A 25,680-nucleotide genomic window follows, 5' to 3' on the forward strand; every position below is an offset into this window, starting at 1 on the left:
AATGTGCCTCTCTTGCTTGTGTGCAGTGCACAACAGCTACAGTTCGGACTCACTACAGACACATGACTCCAGAACGGATCAAATCAAAAGAACTTCCAGCCTCAACAAATCTATGCCAAAGAATACAAGGGCCAGCAGCCTAGGATTAACACACATTTCTCTACTCACTCCAATGAGGAGGCAGAAGGTGCAATTTGAGCTACAGTATGTCTGGCATTGCTGTCTCAGGGCCATTTACTACAACCAAACAGGACTCTGGATATGCCGCTCCCATTTAATTCTCTGGGACCCTTGTTACCTGAAGAGTGGAACTTTAATTTTTGTGAATGGTTGGGAGAATGAACAGAATGTATTAATTAGACAACAAGTTAAGAGTTATTTGGAGGTCATTTGGGATGCCAAAGACTGAGATCATCCCATGAACTATCAAGCTCTGCTACTGTTCTCCTATACACGTACAAGAATGTACTTGTCAACTTTCCCTCCATATCTCATTACCATCTGTCTTTCGTTTCCTGCAGGTAAAATAACAAGATGATGGAGCCTGGTGATAATTAATGACCTGGTCCAGATAAAGAATGTGATTGCTTCTATAGATATGGTGCATATGTATATATGTCTATGATTGTGTACGTTCTTAGGTAAAGCAGACAGCAGTGGCTGAATCTTGAGAGAAGATAATACAGACTTCATTAACCATGAAGATTACCACCTTTCTTCTGATACTTTCTCTAGCAAACTGCTACTTCTTTTTTGGTAAGACACCTTCACATTGTAGCACTATGTTAAAGTCTCCATAACCAATGACCACTTTATAAGGGGTAATGGGAGAAATGACATTTGACTGCTGTTTCATTTTTAGGTTTCGTTTCCATCCTGTTGTGATTGACATTTCCATTTGTAAGCTACCTTGATCTTGATTTAAGCATAGGAAAAGAAATGTCAAAAGCGGGAGGAGGTTGGGAGGCGCTATGGTCTAGTAACCACTAGCTTGCATGGGTTTGAACTCACTTAAGTTAGTCATCCGTAATGTTTGTCCCAGAGATTTCAGTGGGTCTACTCTAAGCATAGCTAAGTCTGGATCCAACCTAAGATCTCTCATTGGTAGTGTTTTGAAATGCTTTTTTTACTTGTTTTTCAGGTATTGAAGCTTCAGGAGGGAAGGTCAGTACATATTTTGTTTAAAAATAGCCTTTAGTGTCCTTGTTTAGCAACCAAATTGAGTTCGCATTCTGCACATTAGAAATAAACTGTCCAGGAATGCATTTTTATATTTCCTTATTTATAAAAGGTGTAATAAATGCCCCACTTAGCAGATGTAAAATGGGATTGGTATGGGGGACAAGGCCTTTTTAAATTTAGGGGCATGTTTTTAGTTCTGACCCTTAGTGGATTTTTAAATTGACTGCCGTCTTTAAATGCTTTCCCACTGTGTATTGAACCCAGACTATTTTTTGATATAGACAGCTGGGACACAAGTTATAGAATTTGTAGAAAGAGCTTTGGGTGGGGAAACCTCTGGTCCTCAGCTTAATTTCATGCAAGCCCACAAAGATTGGGTGACAGGAGGAGGCAGAACACTGCAATGCTGCACAATACCCCCACAATAGGCTCTGGGCCTGCCCCCATAGGTTTCTGCTTACTGTGTACAGAATACTGCTTAAGAGCTGTACAGCAGCATTCTTTTTACATTTCTAACGGAAACAGCATTTTGGACATCCCATTATACACCATATATTGTCATCTGGTCACCCAGGGTGTAGATAACCATGCATGCTGTTGTGGTTGATTTGTCCAAAAATGCCAAGGGTTTTCTAATGAGGGTAGAGATTCTCATTATCTGGTTAGCTTCTCTAGAAGGGCTGTTTCCCATATGGCTTGATACCAGTGGTCCATGTTCACTCCTGACAGGTCCCTCCAGTGTCTAGTAATGATGTTCCTGGCTGCTGAGAGTTAGGCGGCTTATTTTTTCTCTCCTTCTACAAGGACACCTTATCTGTCCCTCCCGCCTCGTTTCACCTGGCCAACAAAGGTTGAACTTGCTGAAAGTTTGTATTGTCAAGCTGCATTTGTTTCCACTCTCTGGATTATATATTTATTTATAGGTTGACTGCAGCAGGTATCCGCAGCCACCACTTGGTGATTGCCCACAAGAATACAGGCCTGTGTGTGGCACTGATGGTATGACCTATGCCCATGTATGCATCTTGTGTGCACAAATTTGGTAAGTCCTCCCCCCCATCACAAATATACTTATATCCATAACATACAATTTGCATAATATCCCCTCCCTCCCTTTGGACTTCCCTCAACTTCCATTTCTGATGTATTATCCTCCCCATGGTACTCTGCTATTTTTTACAAGATATCATATTTTCCCTTCGTTACAATATTTGTTCCCTGTGCATAAAATTGTGAATGTTTATTTAAATCCTGTCATCAAGTCAATATCTTCTTTGTGTCTGCAAATATAATATAAAAGGTTCCCACACTTTTTCAAAATCACTATTGTCCTGTCAGTCTGTCTGTCAGCTTTGCCAACTCCGCATAGTTCATCAGTTTTTCTTGCCATTGCTCTTTTGTAGGAATTTCTCCAGTCTTCCAATTCTGTGCTATCAGTAGTCTTGCCGCCGTCGTAGCATACATGAATAATGTCATTTTCTCTTTTGGCAGATCTTGCCCTAAGATACCCAACAGGAAGGCTTCTGGCTGCTTAACAAATGTTATTCTGAACATTTTTTTCAATTCATTATATATCATTTCCCAATATATTTTAACGCTTTTACAATCCCACCACATATGGTAAAAAGTTCCTTCAACTTCTTTACACCTCTAACACTCCCTCTGTTCGTTTTTGTATATTTACGAATCTGGTAAGTCCAACATGGTAAGAAACTACTTTTAAGACAACTATGAAATACCATGCGCACACTCTACAGCAGACATTTTCAACCTTGGGTTATTGCTTATGTTGATGATGGTCTTGCCAATATACCGGTAGTTTTAAATGGTAAAATGCCTTGGAAATAATAGGATCGAAAGCTGGGGGAGAAATATATATGTGTGTGTTTTTGTTTGTTCAAGAACTACTTTCTTTATGATACTTTAGTGATACACAGCAACTCTAAGTACATTATCCCCATCAGGATATTAGAGCCCCAGACTTTTGGTAGTCATTTATATAAATCATTCCTCTGCTATTACAGGGCAACTGGAGTTCAAATTGGCATACGACACAGAGGAGCATGCAGCTCACAAGGTACCTTATGTCCAATTCTTAATGTTGATATTTTTAAGCTGAAGTTAACTCAGTATAGCAGAAATTCTCACTGAAAGATTATGACTGCAAAACAACAGCTCCTGCATTGGCACCATATCTAACCATTTGCCTAGTACATAATGAGCTTCTAAGGTGTTAATATTATTGATTTGGGAAGTCATATTTGTAGAAGTCAGAAAATTTGCTATATTATAACAAACAATACAATCCTAGGTATGCTTATGGAGAAATAAGTCCCAATTAGTCAAATGAGACTTTTGCAGCTAAGTCTACCGTTATTTGCATACAGTTAGAAAAGTGGCTGAAAGTGTAAACATGCAAAGTTGTTTGGCCTCTTGACATTTTCTGCTGTCCCATAATTCAAATTAAAAGCTAGCCTATTTTCTTTTCTTCTAGGTTAAGCTGCAGAAGAGCAGGTGTTAATAAGAATGGACAGTATTAAAAAAACAAGGAGTTCGTTATTACAATACCACTTGGCTCAATTCCACTTGTCCAAAGGCCTTTATTAAACACAAAAAAATAAAAGCAGAAGCCTTTCCTCTTTTACCAGCACACCCATACTTACACACACACACACACACACCATGCAAATCAAACCCAGAGTCTCTGCCTTTCACACCTCTGTGCCAGTTCAAACTCTCAGCAGGCCAAATACCTTCTTGTAGCCAGTGGTGCAATGGGCCAATGTAATGACTGCATCACCCTTCACCAAGCATGTATAGATGTGTGTGCTCCACAATAGGTCCAAACACATGTAAGCTTGATTGACACCCCTCTTTGCTCTCTCCAATGTTTCCGGACGATACATTCCATGGGCTGTATCCAATGCTAGCCATACTGAGAGTAGACCCAGAGAAAGTAATAGAGACTCTTTAATTTCAATGTTCTACTCTTAAGTAGACATTAGCTAGATACAACTCCGTATGTGAACTGCTTTTACACATCACCTTATGCACACACAATCCCCTCCCCCCACCATGCAAAAATTAGCTATAGTTGGATTGTTATCTATCATTTGTCAGTTTGCAGAGGCCCAAAGCAAGGGTCAGCCTTTCAGTACAAGGAAGAGAGGACAATTTTTATCCACTGTCCAATGTAACTGCCTGAAGCAATGAGATACTATCCAGGAAGGATCCAATTAATAGATAAAGACAAGGTCATAGGGAAAAAAGGTAAACTTCCTAGTTGTAGATCTTTCCCCAAGCGGTGGGGTTGGGGGAGATGCTAATCTTTTCCTGTTGCTTTGAACTACCTGTTTGAACTATGACCCATCCGTTCCTTGAGAAACAAGCATGACACAGCAGAGGCCAAACATAACAGAGATATCGGAGATATAGAAAAGGCAAAGGGACACAGTCAAAATAACTGCAGAAACCTGAAATTCACCATTAGCCACTATAATCTATTGACACAGAGTGCTGTCACTCTGCCCCCTTGAGCCTCTTACTGCCTTTGCATAAGAAATCGGAAAAACAGTTCACTTTTAGACCAGCAGTATTAATAAGGACTGCAAAGGTGTAGGATTCCTACATTCTTCTAACTCTATGAAAAAGACAGCGGAATGAATAATGGAGATCTGTTGCACACCAAATGGTGATTTCGGCTACAATACTATGCATATTTTTACCTGGGAGAATGGTCCATTGAAATCAATGTGGCTTACCTCTGAGTAGATATGAATAGGACTGCACAGTCAAGGAGAGTAGGAAAAAAGTCTTTTTGAAATGATGTAATTTTATTAAAGAAATGTATTGTCACAATTATTCAGTTAATGCAAACTAGACTACCATTAGTTGCTTTATGCAGAGTTGCAAAGCCCATCCCCAGCATACCATTAAGCCTTTACCCACCACCAGGTTGCAGTGGCCATCAGCTACAGCTCAGACTCACCACCAGAGCAGTACTCTAAAGGCAGCAACAAGTACAGAACAGATCAAACCAAAAGAACCACTACCCTGGGCAAACCTTTCCCAAAGCACACATAGGAGTCAGCAGTCCAGGATGAAGATAGCATTGAAGCACCTGCCTCTACTCACCCCAATGTGGAGGTAGAACCTACAGTCTGAGCTGGGAAAGAATCACAAAGCTTAAAGTTTTGTGCATGCATGTATGTGCATGTGTAACATCTCCTACATCTGGTATTGCTGTCTCAGGGCCATGTACTACAATTAAACAAATTGGGGAACTATGTGATCCAAGGTGTCTTCAGACGGGTATTCTCCAACAGTTGATTTAAGGAGACCTGTAGACAATAATGATTTCCTTACAAAAGAAACTGATCACCGGGAGTTGCATATCCCCAAACTACACCCCCCCCCACATCATCTTCCTGGCAAGTGAAAGGCACATAATTTGCAATCAAAGGTGCAATTAAAGGTCACAGAGAGGTGCCACTTGGAAGAGGCCATCTGGGCAGAGTGGATAAACACGGCTGCGATCTCTTCAGCCAGCCGGCCAGTCCCCAGCGCACTGTGCGTCAGCGGCTTCTGCGGGGCGACTCAGTGGTCCTTGAAGTTCGCCTGCCTCTTCTCCACAAAGGCGCTCATCCCTTCTTTCCTGTCGTCCGTGGCGAAGGTGGCGTGGAACAGCCTCTTCTCTGCCTTATTGCCCTCGGCCAGAGTCATCTCGAAGGCTGCGTTCACTGCCTCCTTGGCCATGGCCGCCACCAGCTTGGAGTTCCTGGCGATCTTCTCGCCGCAGCTGACGGCTTCGTCCAGCAGCTTGTCCACGGGGCAGACCCTGCTGACCAGGCCGGCCGCCTTGGCCTCTTGCGCCGAGATGCGCTCGCCGGTGAGGACCATCTCCATGGCCAGGGACTTGCCCACGGCCCGGGTCAGCCTCTGCGTGCCGCCGGCGCCGGGGATGGTGCCCAGCAGGATCTCGGGCTGCCCAAACTGCGCCTTCTCCCCGGCGTAGATGATGTCGCACATCATGGCCAGTTCGCAGCCTCCGCCGAGCGCGTAGCCGTTGACCGCGGCGATGACGGGCTTCCTGACCGTGGAGACCCGGTTCCAGTGCGCCAGGAAGTTCCCCGCGTAGCACTCCTGGAAGGTGCGGCCCTGCATCTCCTTGATGTCCGCGCCGGCCGCGAAGGCCTTCTCGCTGCCCGTGATGACCACGGCGCCCACGCCAGGGTCCCGCTCCAGGGCGTCCAGCGCCTCGCTCACCTCGGTCATCAGTCCGTCGCACAGCGCGTTCAGGGCCTGCGGGCGGTTCAGGCGGATCACCGCCACGCTCTGCGCCGAGCCGCGCTTCTCCACCACGATGTACTGGAACTGAGGCGCCGCCGCCGCCGCCGCCAGGAAGCGACGGGGAGGCCGCCGCGCGGCAGCTGCCGACAGCAGGAGAGGCAGGCGGAGGCGGCGGAGGGCGCAGGCGGCGGCCATGCTGGCAGGGCAAAAGGTAAGGGCAGGAGGAGCCGCAGTCAATGTGGTCCTCCAAGAGGATTTCCGGTCCCCGCGCGGCGGAAACCCGCCATTGGAGTGGAATGGGTGGTGGAAACGCGCGTGTGAATGGATTTCGGAGGAGGAGGGGGGTTTAGAGAGAAAAAGAAAGGTGGGGAGAGGGAGGGCAGGGTCAGAGGCTCCCTTTCCTTGCACGGCTTTGAAAGCGTCCCTAGAATCCCCTCCAGGGTCATCTAGTCACCGCCCCTCGCAATACAGGAATCTCAGCTAAAGTATCCTTGACACTTTAGCCTCTGCTTAAAAACCTCCAAGGAAGGAAAGTCGACCACCTCGCGAGAGAGTCGGTCCCACAGTCTTACCGCCAGAAAGTTCTTTCCGATGTTTAGTCGGAATCTCCTTCCTCCCCTGCTTGCCCCCATGGAGCGTTTTAATCGAAGCCGGGAGTGACGGTTGCTGAGCTCTCTTGTTTTCATTCACCTCCCTTTGCGCACTAGCCTCCGGAAATGCCCGACGGCTGAACAGGAAGCGGAAGCGCCGCGTAGCGCTGGGAGGAAGTGTCTCCAGCTGGAGCGGCTCCTCGGATCAGAACCCCAATAACGGGGGGTGGCCGGGCAGGTGAGAGGCTGCTGTGGTGGGTTGTGTCTGGCGGGTCCCAAAGTCCCTGCGCTGAGGCGAGCGCGGAGAGCCGGGCGGGCAGCGGCCGCCGCTGACACAGCCGCCTCCGAGTCCCGCGGGGACTGTATTGGAGCTGACGGCGACCCCCTTCCCCCGACCCCCTTCTCCCCCCCTTCGCAACTGAATCCGAGGAGGGATGTGCGCGCGTGTCCGTGAGTGTGCGCGTGTTTGGGGCACCTTTAAATGCGCGGCCCAGGCTGGCCTTCCTCTCCTCGGCCTGCGGCTGTGCGGCCCGTCTCTAGCTTCCTTCCCACCATGTTTACTCGGGAAGAAATGCCATTGTTTTTATGTGGGAGGCTGGCCCTTTTACTCGAGAAGAAATCGGCTGCTTTTGCCGAAAAAACAGAAGGTATTCGCTTTGTCTCTCTCTTTCCCCAACCTTCACCGTCTTGCTCTTAGGGGATCCTGATTCATCTCTTTCGTTTCTTACCTGGCGAGAGCTAGTGCATTGCTCTCGCTGACTCTCCCCAAGCTCCACTCCTTTTTAACGTTTCTTGGAGCAGGGGACTGATGTTGCTGGACTTGCTGGGGCTGATGGGAGTTGTTCACCAGGCGGTCATCACATTCATTATCCCTGTCACACAGAATCTCTGCTATTAATAGGAATGGTGGCCTGGATTTTCAGTTTCCTTTTGAATAATAGAAGTGAAAACTAGTCAGTGAATTCATTGGGCCAGGACTGAAAAGGGAATGGCTAACCATATAAAACACTGGCTTAATGAAATGTACATCACAATAAATATGTTAGTTTTATTGTTCTTTTAAACTTGTTTTTCAGAAGTTGACTGCTGAAGAAATGGCAATTAGCAAAATATTTTTTGGAGGGAGGGGTTATATAAGAAGTCCCAGCTGGAGTCTGTTTATTTATTTTATGGAAGTTATACCCTGCTTGCTTGTAGAAAGCCTCAATTTACTAATTGGCTTCTGCTAACTCTGGGATTTCTTTAGTCCTTATTTCTCACTGAGAGATTTTATATATGAAAGAGATCATAATCTATATATATTTTTTCCTGAAATAAATTTATATTTACTATTTATTTTTATTTGTTCTTTACTAAATTTCATGTTTACAACAGGTCTTGCCTTGAATTTCTGTATGTTAAATACTTACATTCTCCTGTGTCACCATTTTCTCCTGCAGTTTCACTGTATCTGCCTACCAGCCCTGATCCCTTTAATCAGCAAACATCACCATAATGGGGCCTAGGCGGAAAAATGTAAAAGTATGTTCCACAAGCAGGGGAGGACCCATATGTGTTAAAACTGCTGATCTGAAGGACTATATGAACCAACTTTCACATGAAGTGCTTTGTCATATTTTCAGGTGGGTTGGAAGATAATGTTCTGTTTTTGATGTTTCATGTAATTCACTGTCGTACCTGAGGACAAAGATCAGATTATCCGTTCAATCCTGAAAGTGAAATACGCCTTAAATTTAGCCTTATCAGATTAACCTTCTCCCTGTATAAAGCGGACCAGTTTCTTCAGACTTATTGCTGGTATTTTTTTGGAAATGCTTATGCACATGAGCAATTAGAAATAATAATTTGCAAGATATGTTATGTTGTACCTGTGATTGGTTGATGTGGACCATATATCTTTTTACATTGATTTAGCATTAAGGAGCTGCTTTATGTTTTGTTGCCAGATGAAATTGGTCTTTGCCTTTATATTGTACCTGCTGTTCAGCTGAAAGGGCTCCCAAAGTCAGTTACAAATCCGTTAAAAAAGATGACAGTCCCTGCCCTCCTCATCCCTTTTTTCCTTTGGTGTTGTGCCTTTTAGATTATTACACTTCAGGGCAAGGACAGTCTTATTTTTTAATGGAACAGTAAGTGACTGGGAGCCTTTTCAGATGCACATGGGAAGGGAAAAAGCAATCTCTGCCTCTAATTGTTAAAGTTAAAGTTATTCTAATGAGCATCCTAGTGGAATGACTGGTGCTACGTGACAATTGAGGGAAGCTTTTCTCTACCTAGAGGCTATTTTGAGTGGTGAGGGACCTATTAGGATGGTCCACTCTCAGAAACTGATAGAGCCAATGGGTTTCTGGATGGCTGTGGGTGATTTTTGATCCTGTCAGCCCTCTCCTGCTTTGTGGAGCCTCTTTGACTCCCTCATATACTCCAGAGCTTAGGGCAAGAAAACAAGCTGGGAGATGGCTTGAATGCGAGTGGAGGAAAACTCTGGTCAAATGCAATTGAACACTGGTGAGGGCTCATCATCGAGGCTACCTAGTGACAATGAAGGCTGCCTCCATCATGGAGGGCTTTCTTGATGGTGGTGCCTGCCCTGTAGAACACCCTTCCAACAGTTGTCAAGGAGATAAGTAACTATACAACCTTTAGAAGACATCTGAAGGCAGCCCAGTATAGGGAAGGTTTTTTTTTTAAAGTTTAATATTTTATTCTGTTTTTATATATGTTGGAAACTGTCCAGAGTGGCTGGGGCAACCCCGTCAGATGGGCCAGCTACTATTACTAATTTGTCAGGTGGGTCTCAGTTAGACTGACCAAGGTAGAATTTCAAGTCCTAATGTTCAGAATCAAAAGAGCTAGCCCCCTAAATGATGAAAATTGGATGTAGCAATCACAGATTGAAAGTATTGTGAATGAGAGATGCTTGCTATTTGCCTTGCTGTAAGCATAGAGAAATGCTTATAGCTCAGCTGGTTAGAGCATGGTGCTGATAATGCTAAGGTTGGAGGTTCGATCCCCGTATGGGACAGCTGCACATTCCTGCATTGCAGGGGGTTGGACTAGATGATCCTCAATGTCCTTTCCAGCTCTGTAATTCTATGAGATTTATTTTGACAAACTTCGATATTTTTAGTCTAATAAATCATCCAATTTAATTTTCTGATGAAGTGAATGGTATTAGCCGCAGTTGTATTATTTCCACTCAAACTATGTTGAACTGAATGCCTTGCCTGTTTGATAGCCATACATTATTTCTGCTTTAATATAATAGTACAGTTTTGATACAGCTTTAATACTGTTTTAATACAATAGTACTTTCATCCACTGCTGAATTTATTATGTGCTATGAGTGTGTGTGGATGTGTATAGCAGCATCCAGACTGTCATTTGTTTTAACAGCAGAGGAAAGAAAGAAACAAACCATTTGAGAATTAATCCTATCTTTTCTTCTCCCACTCTCCTTCTGAAGGTATCTTCCCCTGCAGGATATCATGTGCATGGAATGCCTCTCTCGGAAGTTAAAGGAAGCAGTCACCCTATATTTGAGAGTGGTGAAGGTTGTGGATCTCTGCGCAGGCCGCTGGTGGGAATATATGCCCACTGGTGAGTGTTGCTCTTAATCAGGGTAGTCATGCATTGCAGTATATCTTATGCTTTTAAATTATAGCTGTTACAAGCCATTGTTTTTAAAAAGCATTTCATGGATTCTAAATTTCTATAGCACTTTTTGCATGCACCATGGCTTTATGGAGTATTTTCTCAGGACCCCTTCCAGTGCTAGCAACTGTTTCTATTCATAGGAGTGCATCCTCAAGCCACTCCTTTGATAAGAATTGGAGCAGCAGAAGGACTTTTACCCATCTTCAGTTCACAAGGAGACATGGCAGAAGTCCCTCTGATGCCTTTTTTTGTCATTCCCTTTTGTGACTTGCAGGTGCACTCTGATGGACAATATGGCAATATCAGATGTGACCCTTCCTTGTTCTCACTACAACCTTATGCAAGATGATGCTATACCTCCCATTTTGCAGCTGGGGAACTGGGGCCAAGAGTGAGTGACTTGCCCAAGACTATCCTTTGAATTTGCTGGACTGAATGATCCCTCTGCCAAAGATTGTTAGATAAAGTTATGGAATTAAAAACTTCTGAAAACCCTACATGTGCATGGACCGAAGTTTGCCTCTGTGGCTGTTCTTATTCCCCCACCCCATGGTATTACTTAGTGCCTATCTAGAACAGGCATAGGCAAACTCCGGCCCTCCAGATGTTTGGGACTACAATTCACATCATCCCTGACCACTGGTCCTGTTAGCTAGGGATTATGGGAATAGTCATCCCAAACATCTGGAGGGCTGGAGTTTGCCTATGGCTGATCTAGAACAAATTTTTTCCCAAATGTTTGTGTACCAAGATTTCTAGAACTGAGAGATTAAAAATGGAGGCCTTCCTCTTTCCTTTGTATAGGTTTCATTTTAAAGGAAATCATAATAGCAGTACAAAATAAGGAGCCACCAATAAAACATGCCAAAAATATAAAAACACAGTATCAAGGGGGGGGGGGGAAAGGTGTAGGTTTAGAGCAATATATGTCACATTGTATTCTCCACTGAGGAGGTCAGTAATGGCAGATAAGCTTTTCTTAAATATCTTGTCTATTATTACCAATCTTCTGCCTTATGTACCTGTGTGTTTTGGTGTGTTTTTAGTTGAGCACTTGGTTCAAGAAGGGCAACAGTGAGGCACAGGAGGCTCGGCCATGTCCCATGTGAACTTTGTGTATAGCCTAAAATATGCACTGAGTCCTCTTTAAGACAGTGCTTTCTGTTGGACAAATCAGTGAAGAGTTTCTTGAAAACAGAAAATTTGAAACCACTGACTTAGACAATGGAAAATACAAAAGAAGACATGTTTTCTGTGTAGTTGCTATGATATCTCTCAAAAGCCATTCCTTACATGATTTATCTAATTAATAGACAACCCTTCATTTCCTGTTCTAAACCTGCTGATGGTGAAATAGCTTACACACCCACCCACCCCAAATGATTGTAAAGTACAATCAGTATTTAAAATGCCTAATAAAAATTTAGTTGCTGTTTTCTGGATGCACATAGAAACAAGAGGAAGATCATCTTGAGCCAGGAAGGCTGGGGACAGTTATAATAGTCCAAAGCAAGAAAATATGGTACCCAACTTTAAAAGGGGAAATGAGAATGGCTGAAAGAATGAAGGGACAGGTGGCCTTGGTTTGTTAGCAGGAAAAATGAGTCAAACATTGTATTATGAGTATATGAGCAGTAACATAATGTGCTCAATTACAAAATGGGGAGGTGGGGAAGCCAACATATATTTGTGCCAAAAGGATTGTAAAAAAAAAGTTGACATAACTTAGTCAAAGCATTTTAGTCCCCTCTTATTCTGCAAATTAAGCATCTTCAGCTTATATCCACAGTGGGGGAAATGCATAACTTTAGCTGGGTCATGTCCAAATTAGATTCCACCTTTTTGAGTACTCTTATTTCTGTCAAAACTTGACTAATCAACCATACTCTCTTCTTGTATGTACTCAAATTTTTGTTGTTGTCTAAGCAGTGAAGTACTTTCGTAGTTCTCTAGCCTTGCCTTTGAGCTCTAGAATTTGAGTTCTAGAATAACAAAATTAAGTATATGGTTCCTCTTTTTTGCGTTTGTCCAAAGCATGGGTGGTGATGCATGTGGGGTAAAATAAAACAAAGAAAGCAACACAAATCCTTGCTCCATTATGTGTGGATTGTAAACTGCACCATCCGTCTTCCTTGCATATCTATACTTCTCTTCTTCCTCAGAGATAAAATATGTGTCATCTTCTCAGGATTCACAGATTCCAGCTTCCTGACATTGCTGAAGAAAATGCCAGATATTGAGCAGCTATATGGGCTTCACCCCAGGCACCTGGACAGGCGCAGAGTTCGTGGTTATGAAGCTTTCAGCATTCCAGGAGTTCTAGAAGCCCTGCAAGCTTGCCCAAATCTACTAGTAGGTGTTGTATATTCAAAATATAAACATACATATTCATATGGCAGTTGTGATCCTTGATCATACTTGTGGGGCGTGAGGGGATGGATATGGTTGTACAAAACAGCAGATGGTGCTGTATCTCATGGATTTTGTTCAGTTCCATTCACTTATAGCTATTTATCATATTATTAGCTACAGCAACTGAATTTTAGATTCAGCTATTACTCAGCTGTGCTTTTAATTAAATCTTGAATTCTCTCCTTAAAATCCAACTGTTGCAAACAGATGGGCCAGAAATTATGTGACTGGAAAATAGTGTACAAATAGCTATTCATATGTCTGTGAATCTACACCATTTAATCACTTATTTTTGTTTGCACGATATGTGGATTATATGCAGAACAAAGGGTGGGCCGGGAAGGTCCAAAAACTGATTACAGGTGACAGAGCAAATTGGTAGCTTCAGAACCGTCATGTTAAAAAGGTTTACCTTTCATCTATGAGACCTATGCATATTCTACTACATTAAAAAAAAATCAGATTCTCTTGCCTTCTGCAGTAGCTACTGATTTTGACATTGGAAATCAAGGTCTGTTTTCCATTGTGTAATTCCCCCTATATAAAACTTTTGAAGTATTTTCTTTGAGTGATTTATCTGAACTTCAATACTTAGGCTTAAAAAAAGTTGAAGTATTCCTTCGAACCTTTTCTGAAGTTTCAAAATACTTAATCTAATTGGATTAATTTCTTTCTGTTTTTATTGCGCTGAATTTGTAAACTTTATTGATGTTAAGATATTTTAGTTGCATGTTTTTATTGTTAGTTGCCTGGGATTTATGGAAAGGTAGGTGTATCAATCACTAGCAAGTAAAAGTAAACTTCAGAATTTTAGATCTATTGCAGTGTAAGCTAGGCATGAGTTATTACAACATCATAACTAAGAAATGCATGTGTCAATTGAGTTCGGGTTTTTTTACTGCTGCTTACATGAATTGAAAGAGCTCAAATGTTGAAGATTATTCTTACTACTAATTGTTACTTGAGAGAGAGTGTGTGTGCGAGAGCGCTTATGCTAATGATTGAGATTTCCCATCATTCTATACTGGGTTTTTTGTTTTTTTGCTTTAGGGAGTTGAAACTTCCCACTTGGAACTGGTAGAAGCCATTTGGACATACATGCCACAAGTTCACATCCTTGGAAAGTTTCGAAATCGCAATGGTGCCTTCCCAATTCCAGCTGAAAATAAACTAAAAATACCAATAGGAGCTAAAATTCAGACTTTGCACTTAGTAGGTAAGTATTGTAGTGAAATACTTCCAGTGGATACATCATGACTGAAAAGCTGTGAAATCAGAAAGCGCACTTATTTCACTTGTGCTGAATTCTCAGCTTGAACACTGTTTCATTTGCAGACTAAAGTACTAGTCTGCAAGTATTGCTTGCACACACCCCTACAAAAATTAAGCCTTTAAGTGTTTGTCCTTGAAGTGTCTGCTTTTTGGACCTGACGTACTGCTTTATTTCTTGTATTTTAGGAGTTAATGTACCTGACATTCCTTGCATCCCAATGCTGAGGCACCTGTACCTGAAGTGGGTGAGGCTCACCAAACCACAGCCTTTTAAAGATTTCCTTTGCATCAGTTTACGCACTTTTGTCATGAGAAATTGTGCAGGTAAAAGAGCATAAGGTCCCTTTCTCGAATTTATATTGGGAGGGGAGGGTATGCTTCTCATTTACTAACAGTGAATGTGGATCTGTGTTCAAAGTAAGTTTGAATAAGGAAATAGCAAATAACTTGCTTAACAACCAAATGACTATTTAGTCAGTTTAACATTGTGAGAATTGAACTACGTCTTTGCTGGCAATTTCATCTAATATGTTTTCCAGGTGTGTTGTTGCTTTCAACATGGAACTTCCTATAGTGCTTCTGTAGCAATACAGAACTATAGCTCTGTAAATCTGTTCATATGGGCATTTTCTGCATTTTCTTTTCAGTACTAGTAAGCAAACCATTTCCCCACTTGAGTACAATGTTTGAAAAGTCATCTATGAGCATTATAATGATGTTGCTGCTGTACATAAAAATGTTTACCTAGCCATTCACCAGTGAATGCTGACTACTGGAATATTTCTGTCTTTTGTAGGACCCACAAACTCGTTGAAGTATGTCCCCTTGGTCACAGGATTGGCTTCTGCCCGAAATCTGGAACATCTAGAATTAGTTCGAGTTCCCTTCCTCGGGGGTCTTATTCAGCATGTTGTAGAAGACAGCTGGAGATCTGGTATGCAGTCTCTTACTTGCAATACAAAATTTGTTCTTTGAAACCAACTACTGACAGTATTTACTTTTCTAAGACTTTGTGGTGGTGTTGTGTGAAAGCAAGTGAAGGTAATAGGTAAATTTAGATATTTCTCTTTAAAGTTTAAACCAATAATTGGATTTCACGATGCTGAATACTTTGCCTTAGACTACATGGGAGACTAAGAACTTGTTCACTCATGGTCCCAGCATGTACATTCACCATGCTGTAGGTGATGCTAGCCTTAGCTTGTTCACAAACACACCATTTTCTGTGAACCAGAGCCTCCATTGATATTCAGCTAGATTCTTCTCATGCAATCTATCCATTGTGAAAAGAAGCATTGTGGGTGTCAAATGTCTGCTGTATTTGAAAGTGCTGTAACAGGGCTTTATTGTTGAGATATTAAGCGTGCTAGAAAAGGCAGTGGGGAAGTCTTTCTTCACACCAGTAAATGGCCTGTGGAGGTTGCAGACAACACATTTGCTGCCATTTAATTAATTACTGTTGGGAGAAAAATTATATACTTGCCAACATTTGAGAATTGGTGTCCTTTTTTATTCCATGTATACAGCTCAGAAATATACTAACAGCTGCTTCCCAATCTGTGCATCCATGATAAAAAGAGACACATCATTCCATTCAGATATTGCAGAGCACACAGGGTTGTTGTTTTTTGATACTGACTTGTATCTAGCTAAGTCATACTCAGTGTAACCCTACTGAAATCAATGGATTTAAGTTATTCAGGTCCAGCTATTTCAGCTGGTCTATTGTGAGTGTGTTGTAATTGGGTACGAGCATTGAGATTGATGTATGCTCAATAAATAGTAATGTGCTGAAGCAAATTTAAGTTTGTTTCTTTAGTCAGACTATCCTTTATAGACAAGGATTGGTGGAGCCTATATTGAGATGAAACTGTAGAGTTTTGCTGTTGTTTCTTCAAGACACTGTGTACATAATTATTCCAGGGAGGCTTAGTATTGATACTCAAATATAGTGAATCCCTCTTATCTATCAACAGGGGGCTTTAGAAATTTGCACACTATAGTTCTGGGAGCCTGCAAGAATGCTCTGGAAGTGGACCTTGGCTACCTCATCATAACTGCTGCACGAAGGTACTTGAATCATTTCAGCATTCTTTCTCCTTTTAATTTTATTTGCCAGTGAGTCACCATTATGTTTATACACAAAAGTCATATTAATAGACCTTTGCATACTGATGTTAGTGAATTCTGTGCACTGCTTTTAATTCTGCAATGCCTTATTTTTCATCATAGCGTATTTTTAAAAATCCTCACAATATTGCACTGGCTGCCCATTTGTTGATGAGCCAAATTCAAGGTGCTAATAATGACTTATAAAGCCTTAAGCAATTTGGGATATAAATATTTGAAGGTGTGTCTCCTTCCATATCAACTCGCCTGTGGGCTTGGATCAGCTAAGGAGGCTGTTTTGGTTGCTCTGCAGCTAATGGAAATCTGTTGTGCAACAACCAAGGGAAGGGCCTTCTCTGCCATGATGCCTTAAGTATGGAACGCCCTCCTCTTAGACCTGTGACTGACAACTGGCCCTTATGAGTTTTCAGTGCTAGCTATGGACCCATTGATTTGATCAGGATTTTATTAAGATATTAATTTTTGTCAGGGATGTGGTATTGGTGTTGCTTTTGCTGCTATTTTATCTGCTCCTTGCTTTTTAAAAAATTATTGATGATTGTGGCTTTAAGCCTATTTTATGGTATACAGCCTGAGATTGCTCTCACAGTGATAGGCATAATCTTCTTGCAAGTTACAAACAATAGAAGTATTGTCTCCTATGTGAATGTGCATATTCTGTGCCAGGAAATATTTGTTAGTCTACGCTTTTCTCATTTTGTTTCATCTCTTTTCAGGTTGCACGAAGTACGAATCCAGCCTTCCCTAACCAAAGATGGAGTATTCTCTGCACTAAAAATGGCAGAATTGGAGTTTCCACAATTTGAAACACTACATCTTGGATACGTTGATGAGTTTTTGCTGCAGTGTATGAAATCCTTCAATTTTCCTTTGGGTTATCTGTCAGATGTTAGGGTAGATCTGGATGTTATCTGCCTAGATCGGGGATGAGCTAACCTTTCAACTTCCAGATGTGAGTTGTAGTCCAACAGCATCATATCTGATTATTGGCCATGCTGATGGGAGACCAATAAATCTGGAGGGCCACAGGTTCCCATCCCTGGTCTATATGCTTCTAATCTTAGAGAGGCCAGCTGCTGTATGATGCATCCTTGTGTAATGCATGAGCAGCCTCTAGTTCCCTGTTGATGCTTTTCCATGATAACACCTGCAGATGTCTTACACAGACTAAAATAGCTTGTGCAAATATGGACATGTGGGCATTGGATTTTGTGGTGTCATCTGTTGGTGGTATGGAAACAATCCACATTCTTCAGAATTCCCATGTGGTGTGGAGTCAGTAGTGCATGAAAACGCTACGATAGTGACGTGCACTATTTTGAGTCCAAATTGGAAGGCAGCTCTTTTTGCTATCCCTTCCTCCTTTTCTTTCTGCCTATTGCATATGAACTGTCCCTCTTTCCAGAAGAGAAGCGAATAAGTGTGCAAGTGCAGAGGAAATAATCACAGCATGTCTTGGCATTTCCCCAGCCATAGAAATACAGGGGAGGATTGTGGCTCCTGCCTCAGGGCTGCTGCTCTTTCTGATTTGCCAGGAGACAGGGACAAACATTTTGACCAGTGCTAGTCTAGGGACTGGCACAAGCAAGACTTCAGGAGCAGGAAGGGACGTGTATTTGCCACTTGCCTGCTCACTTGACATTCATCCCAGGCAAGTAGCAAATGTAAATATCCTAAGTCTCTGGAGATGTTTTATATTGATAGATGTGATGGGAGGTCGGTTGGAATGTCATTATTACTTCATACCTGCTCCCTTGCATACCCAGCCCTGTGATCTGTACCCATTATATCCCTTATGGGGGGGGCACAACTAGACATGCTGATTCCTTGTAAAGCAAGGGGCAGGGAGAATGCATTGGCAGTTCTGATGGATAAGGTTTTTAGTTTAAAACACATGAAAGGCAATATAAAGACTGTATCTTCTATAGACCAATGACGGGTGAATTTGCAACCTTTTGAAGCACTTTGATTTTTAAAGGCTTCACTTTACCTGCTTTACTGTTTCCATTGTTTGGGTCCAGCAGATAAACTCAAGCGCTCATTACTATAACTGTAGGCTGTGCCCAGACTAAATTACTGTAGAGAATTTTATGGAAAGAACAAGTTGCTATTTTTTTCTGTTCTCTTCCCCCTGACCCCAGGCAAAATGATTAATGCGGACCTCGTGAAATATGGCTTGGCTGACGTAGTTGAAAATCCAGGCATCATCACAGACATTGGAATGAAAGCGGTGAATGAAGTGTTCTCTTCCATTAAATACCTTGTTATATACAACTGTCCTCATCTGCACAATCCAAGCAGTTGGATCACAGGTACTATGTGCACAAGAACACATCTGGTTAAGGGGTTAAAGCACTTTAGCAAATGAAATGCAGCCCCTACTTAATTAAATTGACCACTGTTAGTGATTATTGTACTTCTCTGATAGACACCTTTAAGTTCCAGTATAACTTCAGAGTTTAAGCAGGTGGCAACCAGATGGGGCTTTAACTGTGTTACCCTAACTGTGCACACCCTTTCCTGAGATGTTTTGTTTGACACCATCTCTCTTGGCTTTTGATGAAAATTCAGAGTGGTGTTTTTTTTTTTTTGAGCTTTTGGTAAGCAAATTTGAATATTCTTTCAGAGATTTGCTGCCGCTTTTAAAAAAAAACAAAACTTTTTTGAAGTTCCCTGATATCATACACAATGTTAAATTCACACGTACAAGTACAAAGAAAGAAAAATAATCTTAAATAAATTTAATGTGAAAGATTAATTTAGACTTAAACGTTCTCTTTCCTCATAAATTCTAACTAAACTAAAATAGAATACGATAACATAGAATAACATAAAATAAACTAAAGTAAACTTCCCATCATTTCACGATGTAATTAACATTTATAATAGTGAATGTACTTATGATTATTACCTTACTCTTAATATATTTTCTAATACTTTCTTACAACATATTGTACCTTTTTCCCTTATTTCTCAATGTTTTATATTCACAAGGGTCATTCAAACGGTGCCATAGATAGTATATCACTGTTATTTTTTTGTAGATATCTCTTGAACATATCCCATTTTTAATTGGCTGCATACTAGATGTCTTGATCTTGTTTTGGTGATGATGATGATGATGATTTGATAAATTGTATTGGGGTTTGTTGAGGTAAAAAGGCAGAGTGCCACCATTATAAAGAAATCCGTACTTCCTGGGTATTCTAATACGTTCACATGCTATGGGGGTTCTCCATCTACTCCACCTACAAGCCACCAGGAATTGTGTACCCTGAAACTTTTGTGATCCCTAGAAGTAATCAATAGAAGGGGGAATGCCACTTTGCTATTGACTAAAATTTCAAGTTTAGCCAGCAGATTTTAATGGGTGGGATCCATTAAAGTTTATTTTGTTCATAGAATGAAAGTTGGGCTCATAAAGGGGACCTTTCATGAACAGAAGCTCCTACCAGAATGATTCCTTCCATTAAAACCTACTGATTACTTGGACAGTCAACAAAATTATTTCCTTTCCCTATTTTATTTCCCTTCTAAGAGCTAATTGACTGTGTGCTACACAACTCCAGTCTCTAAGAAATGGAGTTCAGTTCTTGTCTATACCAAAATTAAGAGAATACATTTTCAATTAGGAAGCTAAATTCTTTTGGGCCATAGTGACAGTTTCTGTTCTGTCTTAGCAACTAACTGCAAAAGGCTAGATTTTATTAGTCACTTGTTTTTTGGCATTCTGACCTCAGTTAAGAGTGGATGCATCAGAATAACCAGGAAGTATACCTTTTTTAGAATGGTGACGATTCTAAATTGAAACTTAGAACTTTAAGTGGGGAATAGTTAAGCAGATTTTAGGTAAGAAATCTGTTAATTAAGTTCATTTATTTCGCTCACTCTCCCCACCTTGCAATAGATCATTCAAGATGGACTCGGCTGTTTGATCTCACCTTGGTGAGATGCCATGCAATAAAACTAGACTCATTTAGTCAGTTTATTGAGTTACTGCCAAGCCTGGAGTTTATCTCTCTGGACCAGATGTTCCGGGAACCTCCCAAGGTAAGGTGTTTGGGTTTTTTAAAGTGTACTTTGCTGTGTGCTTCAAATGTCTTTAGGGTATGTGAAATATACTAGACTTTTGGTATGTATTTTTTAAACTTCTAATTAAAAAGTACTTCAGGTAACTGTTTTTAAATGTTCAAACCATGGTTCAGTGACCATATTAGGAAAGCAGTAACATGAAAATGAAAACAAGTTCAGTACTGCAAATTATAGTAGTATAATTACTACTATAATTACTATTTACACTGTAATTAGTATAAATACTGCAAATTATAATGAGCAAGAAGCTTGTTACAAGAATGTCTGAATTACGTCTACATCGCTGCAACGATCTCATTTTGCTGGAATTCTTGCAGATCTTTATATTTCGCATTCCCCCTTTCTTTTCATTTGGTTTAATTTCATGCTTAAGAAAATTAGATTTGTTATGTCATGGAATCTCTTACTTTGCCCAAGATTGAACAATACAGGAAGACTATCAAAAACCAGAGAGCCATGACTAGTTTGCATATTTCACTACATATATTCTGTAGCAATGTATCACACTTCTGTGAATCTGTCTGCCTTGATGGAGAGGGATTATGTAAAAGCTGAGACAGGCTGAAATAATAGCATATGTTTGGGAAGCCTACAGCCTCTCACCCAGGAAAGAGCACCCCCCCACACACACCTGTCCCTTCCTCCCTAGGGACTGCATATGGTACAGCACTGCTGTCTTCTACTTTAGAAAGACAGCTGTACCTCTGTATCATCAGAAGCTGCTATTCCAGTTCCTATCCTTATCTCAGGCTTGCTTGCTTGCTTAGCAACCAGTTTGCACCAGACTAGGGAAAGATGCAGGTACTTCTCTGCTTGACATGGTGAGAAATCAAGGGTTAAAAATAAATGTGAGAACCTGCACAAGCGACGCTGACACAAAACCCCACACATACACGAAGTAAAATAGAAACATTGCCACCTGATCCCACCCCCACTCACCACTCCCCCTCTACCTCTTTCCCCCCTTTCTTCCTAATGTAACACTAAAGTCTCAGCGAATGAAAATGATTTATAGAAAATGTAACTTGAAAAAAGAGATATTGCACATACTTTTGTAAACCAAGAATTCTTTAATAAAAATACATATAAAAAAGCAAACATAAAATAAATGTGAGCGGTGACGAGTGCGGCTTTTGTCTTGAAACGTAAATGAAGAAATATAAATGAGCAACAGCAAGGGATTTGGGGAAGTAGAGTGAGAGATGAAGGCCCCAAAGGATGGGGAAGGAGAGGAAGCAGAAGGCAAGGCAAAGCCAACCACAGAGGAAAGTTATAGCCATCGTGAAATTTTATTCACTTGCTGTGCAGTCATGTGCATGTTTATTCAGAAGTAAATCCCACTACATTAATGTTGTTTACTGTTCAGTAAGTAGGGTTGCATCCTTGGCTACAAACCAACTTCATATCCCCTCTTACATTTTCCCACAATTATGTATTCGCCTCCATAAATAGAATAAATTTACACAATAGATTTCTGCAAAAGCATGTTGTACTTCCTTGTCTTAATAGTGTGATGACTCACAACACCTTCCTAATGTTACCTGTAGTGTTCTGTCTCTTCATATTGAACCAACTGGTAATCAGAAAAGTAGCGTTGTATAGCTCACAGTATCATGATTGACTTGTACATCACAACCTTATTGGTTTGGCTCATGGGAAGTGTTCACTTGTCTCAGGGCAGGAGGTTTGAAATGGCCATGCAGAGGTTAAGAGCAGTTGGCAATGTGGAATTGCTTGCTTCAAATCTCTTTGTTTAAGAAGCAGTACACTGTGGTCTATGTATCATGGAAGATATCTCCGATTTCAAACTGTGTTTTGTTTTGGAGCCTCTTGCCAGTTGCTGTCAACAATTTTTACTGCATTTCAGGGTTGTGCTCGTGTAGGTCTTAGTGCAGGCACTGGGATTGGTGTTTCCTCTGCTTTGGTCAGCAATCAGAACTCCAATAATGAAAACGACAACAATAATAATCACCAGAACAATAATGCCAATATACACCATAACAACCACCAGCAACCAAATGACCAGAACGAGGAGAACGAGCTGCGACAGGAGGAGCAGGTGGAAGAACAGCAGATTGCAGCAGAAGGTAATTCAGGAAACAGTTTTGTTTGTTTTTAGTACTGGACCAGTAAATTGGTCGGCATCCATCTGTCTTGGGAGGGCGCCTTTGGGGGTGAAGTCAAACCACTGGAGAGTTACAGCACCTGCTGTGGCTGCAGAGACCAATATGGGAGTCATGTTTTCTTTCAGATGTGCTGATGCAGTTGTACCATGGCGTTTCTTCTTTCTGCACTGCTCCTAGCTGTCATTTCCCCTCTGGTCACTGCTGTGGATACCTGACCTGACTGTCTCCAGGCGCTTTGGACTATTATTGGTTTATTAACCAATAAAGCACACATTAACATCTCCAATTGATATTCAAGCTATTAATGTTCACAACCATTTCCTAAGCATCTGAGCAACGCCTAACACTTCCATTGCCATAAAATGCCATAAAGCTATTCATTTTGATTTTGCATTAATAACACTTTTCTCATTTCTCGTCAATATATAACGTTGCCACAGCAGGAGGACTTAAAACCAGTTAATGGTACTTTCTTCCTATTTAACAGCTCTAAAGTGACTTAATGCTCCTGGCATAACAACCACCATAAATATTATACAGTTAAATTAGTAGTTTCAGTTTTCATTCACTTTCTTCTTTTGGCATGAAGGCCCCCATTTTCTGTCTGAGAATGATTAAAGGGCAGAATCCTCATCGAAAGCTACAATATAGAAATGGATCTAAATGCCTTTCAGATTAGTGGAGATCTGCCTTGTTAAGTTTCCCGGGCAAAGACAGATGCTCCTGAATAGTCGCAGTGCTTTGGAGCCTTCCTAAGATTGTCATGCAATTATGTGTGACCAGCTTCTGCCTCCTTAATAAAGAGTGGTGTCTTCATCCTCCTTATCTCAGTCATTCTTATCTCTCTTTGCAGCACTGAATGAAATGGAGGAGGTAGCACAGGAAGATGGAGTGGCTATGGCAGAGAGCCGCAGTGAAGCCTCTGCAACTAATCAGGCACTTCTTCCCATGGAAGTTGATGAAGAACAAGCAGGTAACTTGTCAGGATCTCTCCCATCCATTTGCAGGCTTCATTGACTTACTACAAAAAAAAATGTTTGTTTGTTTGTTGCTTAGAGATATCAATAGCATTTATTTTAGAATTAATAATGCAAACTATTTAAGAACTGTGAAGTCAGTGAACTTGAATAATTCTATAGCCTAAAATTAACCATGGTATTTAGCATTTATAGTCATTTCTCAGATGCAAAAAGAGTTGCGTACACATCATCTCAGAAATCTTGAGCACACTTCCGCTAGGTAAGCCACTATTTTTATTTTTTTATTTTTTAAAAAAATAAATTTTTATTAAGATTTTAAAGGTTACAAAAAAGAATAAAAAAGACAATAAAAGAAAAGAAAAAGAAATCAATACATATAAAGAAAAAACAACATCAAAAAACAGGAAAATAGAAAAAATAAAAGAAATAAAAAACACATCAAACCTTTAACTCACTTATTTGCATTCACTTATTTCCTTGACTTCCTCCCGCCTCCCATTTTTGTATTCTAATTCAATTAGATATTCCAGCAAATCCTTGCAACTTGGTTTTTATCCTGCTAATTTATCTTAACTTACCGTAATTCCCCTCTTTATATTCTAATTCATATAAATGTTTCAACAAATCCTTCATCTTAAACTTTATCCTTATATCTTGTCTTAATATACTGTAATTTCCCATTCTCTCTTTCACTAAATAACCATCCACTTTTACTTCCTTTAATCTTATTTCCAGTAATACTTATAATCTATACTTATTCTAAAAACATTTCCCCTAGGGTCAAAGAAAGATTCAATTCCACGATTCCCCCATCTCTCTTTAACAATAAAAAAAAATGAAAAAAAGAAAAAAAACCAGACAAATTATATACACTTTAAATTCTCAATTTTTTCCACCAGATCCCCATCCCGGTTTCGGCCCTAGCAATAGTTCCATCAATCTCCAAAAACCCTCAACCCGGAGATCTCAAGTCCGAGGCTCTTCGGTCTCTTTCGTATCCCCTCTGCCAGTCTTTTTGATAGTCTTTGATGTTAAAAACCAAATCTCGGAGCAGCTCCAACCCAACAGTAATCATATTCCTTCCTGCCAAACTTCCACAATTAAGGATAGGGCCTATAGAATGTTCCAAATCTTGCTTCACACTCTTTTCAAATCCAAAGACCCCCAAATCTCCGACCTCCACCTGGCTCAGATTTATATCCCAGAGGTCATTTACTCTCCACACAGGGAGATCTCTCCATCCTTCATTCTCAAGTCCGAGCCAGGCTTCCATCTCCAAAAATTTGCTTCTCCTAGTTACCATCATGTAAGGCCTCCAGTTGTAGTCCACCATTTGTCTCTGTAGGGCCACGGCTCCCCCTTTCATCACTTTAGTCACGACGAGATTCTCCTTTTCAGGTTTATTAATTTGTTCAATTGGCAGAGGTTCCCACGCCGGGTTCTTGTCCACTTCTTCATCAATGCCCATTTTTGTTCCCAATATTACTATATTCGTAGCCATAGCATTTATCTGATCATGCAGCTTTCCCAAGAGATAAAATGTCCTGTTCAGCTCGCACTCAATTTCTTTCCCGACTGCCATCCTTAAACAATCCAAGGTCAAAAACTAGTTTCTCAGGGCTTTATCTTTAAAAACAGTTTCCCAGCTGATTCCTTGTAACAGTATTCCAAAGCTCCCTCTAGAGGGATTCAAGTTTCTTTTCACTCCTTCCAACACAGACCCAAAGGTCCCATACGTTAAATTGAAACAGTTCCTTGCTTCCCTTTAAACGTAAAGTTGTAACCAAAACGGGCAGTAGAAACAAAGTCCTTCTTTTGTATCTTGTCAGCAGACTTGACAGCTGTCAAATTTATCTATTCACCATCAGCGGGCTCTCACAGACCACTCCCGGGTTTGGGGAAGTGGCACTTCAATTCCCAAATTTTTAACCTTCTTCTGCAGGGTCCCCT

At 41.1% G+C, this 25,680-nt stretch overlaps 2 protein-coding genes and 1 long non-coding RNA gene across 8 annotated transcripts in view; 2 read left to right on the top strand and 1 right to left on the bottom strand.

Annotated features, from left to right (window-relative positions):
• Positions 1–1,113: 1,113 nt before the first annotated feature.
• On the top strand, positions 1,114–3,261 carry LOC128409600 (uncharacterized). Its single transcript, XR_008329266.1, has 3 exons — positions 1,114–1,164; positions 2,106–2,224; positions 3,207–3,261. It is a non-coding gene; the product is annotated as an uncharacterized LOC128409600 (long non-coding RNA).
• A 1,733-nt stretch (positions 3,262–4,994) lies between these two features.
• ECHS1 (enoyl-CoA hydratase, short chain 1) lies at positions 4,995–6,941 on the bottom strand. Its single transcript, XM_053376550.1, has one exon. It carries the CDS (start codon positions 6,664–6,666, stop codon positions 5,779–5,781), a length of 888 nt encoding a protein of 295 aa, XP_053232525.1. The 5' UTR covers positions 6,667–6,941; the 3' UTR covers positions 4,995–5,778.
• Positions 6,942–7,032: 91 nt separating this feature from the next.
• The window catches only part of FBXO38 (F-box protein 38), a 38,593-nt gene continuing 19,945 nt past the window's right edge, over positions 7,033–25,680 (top strand). The window contains exons 1-13 of one of the 6 annotated variants that reach the window (XM_053376544.1): positions 7,033–7,299; positions 8,501–8,683; positions 10,528–10,661; positions 12,907–13,070; positions 14,181–14,346; positions 14,589–14,726; positions 15,199–15,336; positions 16,379–16,472; positions 17,249–17,379; positions 18,674–18,844; positions 20,440–20,582; positions 22,492–22,711; positions 23,604–23,723. In XM_053376544.1, the coding sequence (XP_053232519.1) occupies positions 8,556–8,683; positions 10,528–10,661; positions 12,907–13,070; positions 14,181–14,346; positions 14,589–14,726; positions 15,199–15,336; positions 16,379–16,472; positions 17,249–17,379; positions 18,674–18,844; positions 20,440–20,582; positions 22,492–22,711; positions 23,604–23,723 (1,747 nt within the window). In that variant the 5' untranslated portion in view covers positions 7,033–7,299; positions 8,501–8,555. The other 5 variants (XM_053376546.1, XM_053376545.1, XM_053376547.1 and 2 more) reach the window with 5 other exon arrangements.

This window comes from Podarcis raffonei, chromosome 2 (assembly GCF_027172205.1).
Source record: "Podarcis raffonei isolate rPodRaf1 chromosome 2, rPodRaf1.pri, whole genome shotgun sequence".
NCBI lineage: Eukaryota > Metazoa > Chordata > Lepidosauria > Squamata > Lacertidae > Podarcis > Podarcis raffonei.

What these genes read in the sequence shown, in the direction of transcription:
- ECHS1 (XM_053376550.1), bottom strand. Translation starts at nt 6,666, where the DNA reads ATGGCCGCCGCCTGCGCCCTCCGCCGCCTCCGCCTGCCTCTCCTGCTG.